This window comes from Salvelinus fontinalis, chromosome 13 (genome assembly GCF_029448725.1).
Source record: "Salvelinus fontinalis isolate EN_2023a chromosome 13, ASM2944872v1, whole genome shotgun sequence".
Classification (NCBI taxonomy): Eukaryota; Metazoa; Chordata; class Actinopteri; order Salmoniformes; family Salmonidae; genus Salvelinus; species Salvelinus fontinalis.
The window spans coordinates 33646569-33658711 of NC_074677.1; the positions used below are offsets into that span (position 1 = coordinate 33646569).

A 12143-nucleotide genomic window follows, 5' to 3' on the forward strand; every position below is an offset into this window, starting at 1 on the left:
CAATTTTGATTGGCTTTCGTACCGCAATAGACGAACATTTACGGAAATTAACGAAGGAAACGATTGTCATCTTATGGAGTCTAGGACGACGCTCGTCCTTTGAGAAAAGAAAATACTGTTTTAGATTAGTGTATCGAAATTGTTTGTTTTGTTAGAAAAGATAAAGTACAAGGATGCCATCCCTTTTATTCTGTGGTCCGAAAATGGCCGCTTGTGGAATAGTGATCAGCATATGGGGAGTCATCATGCTGGTAAGGATTAGCTGGCTAACGTTAGCTCCCACCCCATCCTTGCCAGTAAAGTATCTGCTATAGCTAGCTAGCGTTAGTTATAGGTCGTGTCACGATTTTCCACCTTTCGATATTAGCTACTTAACAATCATGTTTTTTGATAAGACACCTGTAGGTGATTGTGGGCTAAAGTAACTTTAGCTTTTCATTATCTGATAATTAGAGCGTAGTTGGGCTGCTGCAAGCTAGCTAGCAGCCTGGAGACCAGATGTTGAATTGCATTGGATTCAACGTCGGACATAAATTAGCATTTGGATCAGGAAAGTTTCCTCTCGCGACCTCTACAAACCAGAATGTTAAATAAAATAATACTTACTTTACCGGTTGGTCCGTTTGCAGATAGGAATGTGTCACACTATATCCACAGGAAAGTATAATCAGTGGTCGCATTATTAGCTTTCAGAAATCTTCATTTTAAAAACTCAGACTATTAAAAAAAATGTTGCGGCTTAAACCAGTGTGCACATAGCATGTCTTCTCTTGAGAGCCAGATCTGCCTTCTGCGGCCTTTCTCAATAGCAAGGCTATGCTCACTGAGTCTGTACATAGTCAAAGATTTCATTAATTTTGGGGCAGTCACGGTGGTCAGGTATTCTGCCACTGTGTACTCTCTGTTTAGGGCCAAATAGCACTGTAGTTTTTCTGTTTTTGTCAAGTAATTATCTGTGTTTTCTCAAGATTTGGTTGGGTCTAATTGTGTTTTTGTCCTGGGGTTCTGTTTGTGAACAGAGCCCAAAGACCAGCTTGCTTAGGCGGCTCTTTTCCAGGTTTATTATTTCTCTGTAGGTTATGGAAGGCTTAGTAATTGCTTTCCTTTTAAGTGGTTGTAGAATTTAATTATTCCTTTCTGGATTTTTATCATTAGCGGATATCGGCCTAATTCTGCTCTGCATGCATTATTTGGTGTTTTATGTTGTACACTGAGGATATTTTTTGCAGAGTCTCAATTTGGTGTTTGTCCCATTTTGTGAATTCTTTGTTGGTGAGCGGACCCCAGACCTCACAACCATAAACGGCAATGGGTTCTATAACTGATTCCAGTATTGTTAGTCAGATCCTAATTGGTATGGTGGGTATAGTTTGTGGAACGTTCCAGCAGGAATCTTTTTCAAAAACTTTGTAAAGTACAAGGTTGCCAAAAAACAACACATACAAAGTAGCACAATCAATTAACTAGCTGCCGAATAGGCATCAACTCACCTCGTAGCTTATTCTTAAACTTTTTGTTGACAACCTTGTTATTTACAACGTTTTTGGAACAGATTCCTGTTGAAACGTTCCACAAATTATACCCACCATAATTGATATGTAAAATGTTATGTTCTTTTGATGGCATAGAAGGCCATTGCCTTGTCTCTCAGATCGTTCACAGCTTTGTGGAAGTTACCTATGGCACTGAGGTATATATTGATTTTTTTGTGTGCTCTAGGGCATTCGTGGTCCTGGGAACTGGACCTTTTTTGGAACACCATTACTTTTGTCTCACTGAGATTTACTGTCAGGGCCCAGGTCTGACAGAATCTGTGCAGAAGATCTAGGTGTTGCTGTAGGCCCTCCTTGGTTGGGGACAGAAGCACCAGATCATCAGCAAACAGTAGACATTTGACTTCAGATTCTGGTAGGGTGAGGCCAGGTGCAGCGAACTGTTTCATTGGCCATGCCAATTCGTTGATATATATATATATATATATATATACACATTTTTTTTAAATCATGTTTTGAAGAGGGTGGGGCTTAAGCTGCATCCCAGTCTCATCTCCCAGCCCTATGGAAATAAATGTTTCTTTGCCAATTTTAACCGCACACTTGTTTGTCTACATGGATTTTATAATGTCGTATGTTTTTCTCCCAACACCACTTTCCATCAATTTGTATAGCAGGCTCTCATGCCAAATTAGGTCGAAAGCTTCTTTTTTTAAATCAACAAAGCACGAGAAGACTTTGTCTTTGTTTTGGTTTGTTTGTTTGTCAATTAGGGTGTGCAGGGTGAATACGTGGTCTGTTGTACAGTAATTTGGTAAAAAAAACTATTTGACATTTTGCTCAGTACATGTTTTTTTTCTGAGGAAATGTACAAGTCTGCTGTTAATGATAATGCAGAGGATTTTCCCAAGGTTGCTGTTGACACGTCCCACAGTAGTTATTGGGGTCAAATTTGTCTCTACTTTTGTGGATTGATGTGATCAGTCTTTGGTTCCAAATATTGGGGAATTTACCATAGCTGAGGATGATGGTAAAGAGTTTAAGTATAGCCAATTGGAATTTGTGGTGTGTATATTTTATCATTTCATTTAGGATACCATCAACCCCATAGGCCTTTTTGGGTTGGAGGGTTTGTATTTTGTCCTGTAGTTCATTCAATGTAATTGGAGAATCCAGTGGGATTCTGGTAAGTCTTTAATAGTTCATTTTAATATTTGTAATTGATCATGTATGTTTTTGCTGTTTGTTCTTTATCCCTCTCGCTTTACCTCTTCCTCTCTAGATCCCTTCTAGCCATGACCCTTTTTCTCTGGTGAAAACAGATTTTTATAACTAACCCAATATAGACCAGAGCCTGTCGTTTCCATTGGGAGTAAATTAATCCTAGTGGGCAGAACAAACAACGATGTGTGCAGAGCCAAGCACGAGCTAGTGAGATCCTATTGGCGCGTTCTAGCATTTATTTGCATATTTCTGTGCACGTGTGGAATAACTCAATTCGCCCTTGCACTCCTAAACAATGCCGTTTTTAGAAACGTTGGCAAAGACTAAAGTCTACAAAATACAGTACACTCTGTTTGTTACAGATTCTAGTTTTGAAAACAGAAAACTGTATGGAGATAATGTTTCATCCATGAGAATATGAACAGAATGTCTGCCAAAATCCATCTTGCTCCATCTCCTCCCACTGCTGCCACTGGGCTTCCTCACATCACCATATTTGGTAGTGAGTGAAAACTCCAATCGGATGCTTCCCTTATCTACACTGAAATATAATTTCAGTAGTCCTCTATTATGATTTGATTAATTTTTTTCTATCTCGCATAGCTCATTAATATGCCCTTGTGGTTTTGTGTGTGTGTTTTTTAAATATTTTTTTATATAAATGTATATATTTATTTGTGGGTCCAAGGATACAACAATGAATAATGTAGAACAAATAAATACCAACAAAGGATAACTTACAATAATGAACACCTTATGAAGCAGCTGTGAACCTGGCAATATTAAAGATTTTAATACACAACGGTACCAAAACCTATCAAAGTTTGCCATTCATTTATTTTCAGATTTTCTGTCCACTCACAGACTAAAATACTGAATTCTGGTGTGTGGGATATAGAGGAGGTGGTTGCTGTGTGGGTGGGAGGTTCTGCCTGTCATCCACACAGTCAGCCAGTCTCAGAAGGGGGACTTAAAGGAGACTGCAAAGTCCAGGCACTGCTGCTCTCTTTGTTCTGAGTGTTTGCAGTGCTAGTGTTTTTAATCTGTGTATTTCACATATTTATGTACCCAGTATGATAGAGCAAGAACTTTCTTAGCAGATAATGACAACAGTAGCTGTAGTTGATGTAATGAAAAGTTGGAGGGTGGTTGGTAATGGAGGACATCAGGTGGATCCACGTCTGGGTGTTGAACAGAACCCCTAGGTCCTGGAGAACAGGAGCAGAGTTAAAGGGAACAGGGTAGGAGACAGATGTAAACAAGCAAACACACAGGTTACACTTTACTGTGAGAAAATGTGATGGATTAGTGCAGTGTTATAAATGGGAGATGTGTACCTTACAACACATTTGGAAGGTATAGCCTACCTCAAGCTGGTCCGACTCAGAGCACAGAGAATCAGACTGATCCGAACTCACTGGTTCTGGTGGACGGGATACCTCCTGGTCCATTCACCAAACCTGGAGGAGGGGGTAGGAAAGCAATATCTATTGACAATGTAAGACATTAAAATATGTCTTATGTACCATAGAAAACAAATTGTAAAAAATGTATAAACACAAGCCATTGGTGACAGAATATAACCGGTCTGGCTAGCTAGCCAGCTCCTGTAGCTGGCTAAGCAGGCTGAGGTAGATAAGTACAGTAGCTAGCAACGTCAATCTAAAAACAGCTTAAATGATTTGTTCCTATTTAACAATATGTACTTAAATACAGTGGCTTGTGAAATTATTCACCCCTCTTGGCATTTTTCCTATTTTGTTGCCTTACAACTTGGAATTACATTTTGGAGGGGGGTTGTATTATTTGATTGATACAGCATGCAGACCACTTTGAAGATGCAAAATATTTATTGTGAAACAAACAAAAAAACACAAAAAAACAGAACTTGAGCGTGCATAACTATTCAGCACTCCCAAAGTCAATACTTTGTAGAGCCACCTTTTGCAGCAAATACTGCTGCAAGTCTCTTGGGGTATGTCTATAAGCTTGGCACATCTAGCTACTGGGATTTTTGGCCATTCTTCAATGCAAAACTGCTCCAGCTCCTTCAAGTTGGATGGGTTCCACTGGTGTACAGCAATCTAAGTCATACCACAGATTCTCAATTGGATTGAGGTCAGGGCTTTGACTAGGCCATTCCAAGACATTTACATGTTTCCCCTTAAACCACTTGAGTGTTGCTTTAGCAGTATGCTTAGTCATTGTCCTGCTGGAAGATGAACCTCCGTTCCAGTCTCAAATCTCTTGAAGACTGAAACGGGTTTCCCTCAAGAATTTCCCTGTATTTAGCGCCATCCATCATTCCTTCAATTCTGACCAGTTTCCCAGTCCCTGCCCGATGGGGCAAACCTCCCCACAGCATGCTGCTGCCACCACCATGTTTCACTGTGGGGATGATGTTCTCGGGGTGATGAGGTGTCGGGTTTGCGCCAGACATAGCGTTTTCCTTGATGGCCAAAAAGCTACATTTTAGTCTCATCTGACCAGAGTACCATCTTCCGTATGTTTGGGGAGTCTCCCACATGCCTTTTGTCGAACACCAAACATGTTTGCTTATTTTTTTCTTTAACAATGGCTTTCTTCTGGCCACTTCTATAAAGCTCAGCTCTGTGGAGTGTACGACTTAAAGTGGTCCTATGGACAGATACTCCAATCTCTTCTGTGGAGCTTTGCAGCTCCTTCAGGGTTATCTTTGGTCTCTTTGTTGCCTCTGATTAATGCCCTCCTTGCCTGGTCTGTGAGTTTTGGTGGGCGGCCCTCTCTTGGCAGGTTTGTTGTGGTGCCATATTCTTTCAATTTTTCAATAATGGATTTAATGGTGCCCCGTGGCATGTTCAAAGTTTCAGATAATTTTTTATAACCCAACCCTGATCTGTTATTTTCCTACAACTTTGTCCCTGACCTGTTTGGAGAGCTCCTTGGTCTTCATGGTGACACTTGCTTAGGGTTGTTGCAGACTCTGGGCCTTTCAGAACAGGTGTATATGTACTGAGATTGTGACACTTAGATTGCACACAGGTGGATTTTATTTAACTAATTATGTGACTTCTGAAGGTAATTGGTTGCACCAGATCTTATTTAGGGGCTTCATAGCAACGGGGGTGAATACATATGCACGCAACACTTTATTTTTTGAAACTAGTCATTTTTTTGAATTTCACTTCACCAATTTGGACTATTCTGTCTGTCCATTACATGAAATCCAAATAAATTACAGGTTGTAATGCAACAAAATAGGAAAAATGCGGGGTGAATACTTTTGCAAGGCACTGTAAAGACATACATGGTAAAGAAAATGTTCTCTTCCCAGTCTTTTCGGTCCTCTGAAAAAGCAGGTAGTTAGCAGATTGTCACTGCCAAAAACACTGTCCTTGGAGAGCAAATCTGAGGTAATCATTTTGCGAGGGCTAGGTGAGTGTTTGAGGTGAACTAGGACTGCCCGCATCCTCCTTCGCAACCGCTACGAGGTAAAAAGGAGCCAAGCAACCAGCATAGCAACGGATGCTTTGGTTCATTACGTAATCCGGTCAGAATGTTGCAAGTTTTGGCAACAGAAGCTAGAACTCATCGAATCCCGTAGAGGGGGACACTATTTGGCATGACAGGCCCTAATTGGCCCCGTAATCCAAACCCCTTTACTCTCTGACTACACTGAATGTGCATAATGCATAACATATGTATTCTCTTGTTGTATTGTAGGTGATGTTGGGGATCTTCTTCAGTGCAAAGTCTGCTGTACTGATTGAGGACGTGCCCTTCACAGAGGAGGACATCCGCAATGAGTAAGTGGTGTGAAGAAAAGGAACCATTAGACCCTTACAATGAACTGAGTTTCTCTTCTAGTTTAGATCCCTTTTGAATTCACCCTTAGAAAACCATCCCATGTTGTCTCTCTTGGGTTTTCCCCCAAACTCAACTCTTTCTTTCATCTCTCTCTCTGCCCCACAGTAAGAACCCCCCGGGAACCATATATGGACTCTACAACCAGGTGGGCATCAACTGCTTCATCGCAGCAGCCATTTATGTTGCAGTGGGGGCGGTGTCACTCTGCCAGGTTCGACTCAACAAGCGCCAGGAGTACATGGTGACATAAGTTCCCCTGCAGCATCAGAAGATTACACACACACACACACTCTATTTCAAGTTCTCAAGGGAAGCAACCTTATAAAAAGCTATTTATTTGTAACTTCAGAGTAAAACATTCAACATAAGTCCTCTCTGTTATATGCTAATGACTGAAATCTATCATTCCTTGTATTTGCATACAACTATTTATTGAATTGACCAAAACTGTAACCCAAAAATGCAAACTGTAAATTGATCATGGTGAATAAAATTGTAAATCTTGTTCCCCTCAAGGACCATTTCAGTGCATACATCATGTGTGCTAGATAACTCAACACAAATTCCTAGATGCAACAGAAACTACAAAGTTACAAAAAGATGTAGAATGATCTCCTGTTTCAATAGAGAAATCTAAATATACTGCAAATTCATAATGGTCAATGTTGGTGAAATCAAGAGAGATGTCAGAAAATGGTTAAATAAGTACATTTTGTGTTTGTGCTGTTGTGAATTGTATGCTGTTGAGATATAGCTCTTAATTTGTTAGTCACTTATGTAGTAGTTCCTCAGAAAAATATGGTGCACCAAATGTTTGAATGAAGTATTTATTTAATATGTTTGTTTTCCTGAGTGTAATGATGTGAAAGGATCTAACTAAATGGTACTTGATGTGAAGGACCTCAGTCTCTTGTAGATGTTCCCTGCAATAAACTGGAAGGATAAAAAGGAAATAGCTTCCTTGACTATACATGTTTGACAAAAGGCCATAGCCAAGCCTCCCCGAAAAGAAAACATGACGGTGGCAAGGATAAACATTGGGGTTTGATGGGCTCTATTCAATCCATATCGCGGAAGTTCAGCATTAAAGCCCAATTGAAATTTAAAGGCAATGGTCCCGTGTTGACGGAGACTGCATTTACGGTAAACGCTGCATATGTCTGCTCAATTGGAAATTAACATTACATTTTTATCACGCATACAGATTGAAATAGAGCCCTATGTACAGTATTTATAATACAGGCATCAGCCAGGTCTCTTTTCAGCTTCTAATAAAAGCGATTTCTTTTAGCTGAATACATTGTGTATAATAGTTTAAAGATAGAAACCCATTACCTCTCTCTTACCACTGGTGAAATACAATGGTTTTACATGCGGAATTAAACTGAAATCAGACAAATCTTGGATTCAATGATATTTTGTTTGTGGTGTACCACTTCAGCTCAGTTCATTACAAAATGAAAAAGTATAAGTAAAGATACAAATCAATACATTAACAATTATATTCTAGCTCAAGTCATTGGTTATGTGGCCAAAGTTGCCAGTAATCCAACTTTCATCCACAAAACCTTTTATCATTCAGGATGGACTTCAATCTTTGTGAGAGTTGTAATTCTATTGCCTTGTATTTTTGCCTATGCAAAAAGCGGCATTATCTTAAGAAGCCTCTCTCCAAAGTCTCCCTCAAGTTTAATGCCATAGGTCTGTACCAGGATCTCCGATGCCACATTGAAGAGTCTCAGCTTTTCATCTGTCTGTTTCCAGGGTCACCTCCATCTTAGTGCACTTTTCAATTGCTTCAATAGACAGCCTCACAGTCTCCAAAGTAGTAGGCTGGACCTAATTTACACCACAGAGAGTGAGATAGACCATAACATTTATAGGTTTTATATGAATATCATCACTAGCCTGCAATAAAGAGCTGATCGTCTATTTGAAAAGCATAGGCAATGGCAGACCACCCGGCCCTTAGTAACAGGACTCACCTTATAAACCCTGGTTCTTCCAGTTGAGTTGAGAGAAATACTGTCAAAGTACTCACTGGAGTACACATTGGTCACCCTTACGGCATCTCCAACCAAAGCACGGCAGTTCTGCTCTCTCCAGAGACAGACCTCAATAGAACCAGTCTCATCCTGCAAGGTCAGGCTGCGGTGCTCAATCAACTTCCTGGTGCTCTTCTTTTTCACATTCACTTTACTCACAGGTGTCATCTGAGCAGAGAGAGGGTGTAGTTAACTAAAACAATTAGCAAAGGGTTATTTAAAGGTCATTTAAAGAGGTACTGTATGACTCACATCAATAATAGTTCCATCAATGCTCATCTAGCTGCCTGGGTAAGAGGCCTTGGCATCAGTGATGGAGCAGATTGGATGGTGGGCGGTTCAATGACCATCCTTGCCTCCAACTCCAGCCTCTGAGGAACTTCTAATTGGCTTTTTCTGGACACTTTGCTTTTTTTGTGACCTCCACTATATCCCCTTCCACAATGAGAGCTTTGAACTGGTAAAAGCTTCCCTCTTGGAATAAGTCATATCACTCCTTCCCATATACAGTGACTTTGATACTGGCTGTGTCATCAGTCAGACCCACATGGAAAATAAATCGTTTTTTCTTTGCCTTTGTGTCATAATATATCAGATCAGATTTTTTTACACATTTTCATGTTATCGCCAAGTCCTCCCAGGTTTTTCAAATCTGCGATGGTTAGCATCTAACAAACACAGTGTAGAAGAGGATCTGTCACACAATTTCTAACCACATATAATATCCAATTGACTCTATGTGACCGATCAGGTATTTAACCCTTGAATGTAGGCGTCTGTGTGACTCAAGCTCTGGGACCTAATGAGTCTTCAGGTTTCAGAAAAGGATAGGCTGAGTTTTCACAGGCAGCCAAATTCTGATGTTTTGCCCAATTATTGGCTAAAGAATTTATCTGATTGGTAAAAAAAACAATAAGTGAAACAAATATCAGAATTGGGTTGCCTGTGTAAATGCAGCCACACTTACACAGGAGTTGGATTTGCACTTGGAAGAGGGGGGAGGATTACCCTGAGAAAGTAAAAATATGTGTGGTTCTGTCATATCAACATAATGGGTAGAACATACATAAATATTATTCTAATTATATGGGGGGTTTAGTCAAACCATCCTCACCTATACCAGTTCAAAGTATCTGTATTGCTAACTTCAGCTTGTAAATGGATTGCAAAATGTGCCCATACCTTGTTATTTTCCCCTTGCACCTTGTTCTCTGGACCTTAAAAACAAATTAGTCACAATGAATTCTGCTCAAAATTGGCATGACAAAATGAAAACAATAATTGTCATAGAACTTGTCAAGTGAACATCTACAGTTCAAGTCAGAAGTCTACATACACCTTAGCCAATAAATTTAAACTCAGTTTTTCACAATTCCTGACATTTAATACTAGTAAAGATTCCCTGTCTTAGGTCAGTCAGGATCACCACTTTATTTTAAGAATGTGAAATAATAGTGAAAGAATAATAGTAGAGAGAATGACTGAGTCAGGTTTGTAGGCATCCTTGCTCGCACATGCACTTTCAGGTCTGAACAAAACAACAAACGTGAAAAACCGAAACAGTTCTGTCTGGTGCAGACACACGAAGGCTGAAGACAACCACCCACAAAACCCAACACAAAACAGGCTACTTAAATAAGGTTCCCAATCAGAGACAACACAAAACACCTGCCTCTGATTGAGAACCATATAAGGCCACAGAAATAGGAAAAACATAGAAATACGAAACTAGACTGCCCACCCCAACTCACGCCCTGACCATACTAAATAAAGACACAACAAAGGAAATAAAGGTCAGAACGTGACAGTACCCCCCCCCCCCCCCACACACACACCTGAACCTATAGGGGAGGGTCTGGGTGGGCATCTGACCGCGGTGGCAGCTCTGGCGCTGGATGTGGACCCTACTCCACCATTGTCTTTGTCCGCTTTCTTAGCGTCCTTTTAGCGGCGACCCTCGCCGCCGACCTTGGCCTGGGAACCCTAATAAAGGGCCCCACTGGACTGAGGAGCACCTCTGGACTGAGGGGCGCCTCTGGACTGAGGAAACTCCTCCGGACTGAGGAAACTCCTCCGGACTGAGGGGCAGCTCCGGACTGAGGGGCAGCTCCGGACTGAGGGGCAGCTCAGGACTGAGGGGTAGCTCAGGACTGAGGGGTAGCTCAGGACTGAGGGGTAGCTCAGGACTGAGGGGTAGCACATGACTGAGAGGTAGCACATGACTGAGAGGTAGCTCAGGACTGAGGGGCAGCTCAGGACTGAGGGGCAGCTCAGGACTGAGGGGCAGCTCAGGACTGAGGGGCAGCTCTAGCGGCTCCTGACTGACGGACGGCTCTAGCGGCTCAGTACAGACGGGCGGCTCTGACGGCTCAGGGCAAACGTGCAGCTCAGACGGCGCTGGACAGACGGGCAGCTCAGGCGGCGCTGGGCAGACGGGCAGCTCAGGCGGCGCTGGGCAGACGGGCAGCTCAGGCAGCGCTGGGCAGACGGGCAGCTCAGGCGGCGCTGGGCAGACGGGCAGTGGTACAGATCCTGGATCTAGATTTGTCATAAGCATGTAGGGAAAACTTCACCAAAGATGGATAGGGGAGTAGCTTTGACATCTATTGTTATCTCAAAAGTTTTGGCATCTTCCATAAATTGCGGTCGCGAATCTACCATAGAAATACAAAGAAGATGAAGCTTTGATAATATGGATAGCCTAAATATTAAACGATTTGGACTAGAGACACGTTTTTGTAATGGACACGGTGCAACATTTGGTAGGCTCATGCTATGGTTATCACAGATAGGGGAAGTGAAATGATAGGCTACAATGACTTTGCTCAAGATACATGCCGCAAATTATATGTAACCAGTAGCGGTGCATGGGTAAAATCTCTGGGGAAGCCAAAACCCCCCACCCCCCGCCTTGCGACCGTGATGTATAGGCCTAAAGGCCGAAATAATAAGACATAGTGGCAGAATAAATTCAACCACACCTTTTTTTTAATCACAAAACCGGATAGCAACCTCGGTCCAGTGAAGTCCACAAAGCACACTGCATGTAGAGTAACATACATACCTACAGCATGGTTAAGCAAGTTGATGTTTCTGACATTTTCGTACTACTAAACAACTATTCATTTAGAAGCAAGGAGTTAGTCTACCTACCTCAAGTCGCAAAGAAAACAGGAGCTGCTTCCACTATTCTAGCACCATTTCAACATCATCAAATCACCTCTGCTTAGTCTAATATAGTGACAACTAAATGATACCAAAAATAGTTTATTCCAATCAACATAAGCTAAATATGATGTGGCTGTCCATGGTTCTGATCAAATCTAATTTTATTGGTCACATACACATATTTAGCAGATGTTATTGCGGGTGTAGCGAAATGCTTGATTTATGTGTGTGTGTGTGTGTGTGTGTGTGTGTGTGCGCGTTCGTGCAAGTATAAAAACATGTTGACTCACACTACTTGTAGAGTATCACTGTGATACAGTATACGCTTTTATTTTTTGTTGTCCTAGGCTACCTGGCTAAAATGCTT

The 12143-nt window shown here is 41.4% G+C and overlaps 1 protein-coding gene across 1 annotated transcript; it reads left to right on the plus strand.

Annotated features, from left to right (window-relative positions):
* The first annotated feature begins 49 nt into the window (after positions 1-49).
* LOC129868468 (ribonuclease kappa-B) lies at positions 50-7516 on the plus strand. The gene is made up of 3 exons (XM_055942478.1): positions 50-251; positions 6420-6502; positions 6669-7516. The coding sequence occupies exons 1-3, from the start codon at positions 174-176 to the stop codon at positions 6811-6813; spliced, it is 306 nt and encodes a 101-aa protein (XP_055798453.1). The 5' UTR covers positions 50-173; the 3' UTR covers positions 6814-7516.
* The last annotated feature ends 4627 nt before the right edge of the window (positions 7517-12143 follow it).

Bases quoted from the DNA above. Each gene is read 5' to 3' on its own strand.
- LOC129868468 (XM_055942478.1), top strand. From the start codon at position 174: ATGCCATCCCTTTTATTCTGTGGTCCGAAAATGGCCGCTTGTGGAATA. The intron at 252-6,419 runs GTAAGGATTAGC...GTTGTATTGTAG, and splicing joins TATGGGGAGTCATCATGCTG to GTGATGTTGGGGATCTTCTT. The intron at 6,503-6,668 runs GTAAGTGGTGTG...TCTGCCCCACAG, and splicing joins GAGGAGGACATCCGCAATGA to TAAGAACCCCCCGGGAACCA.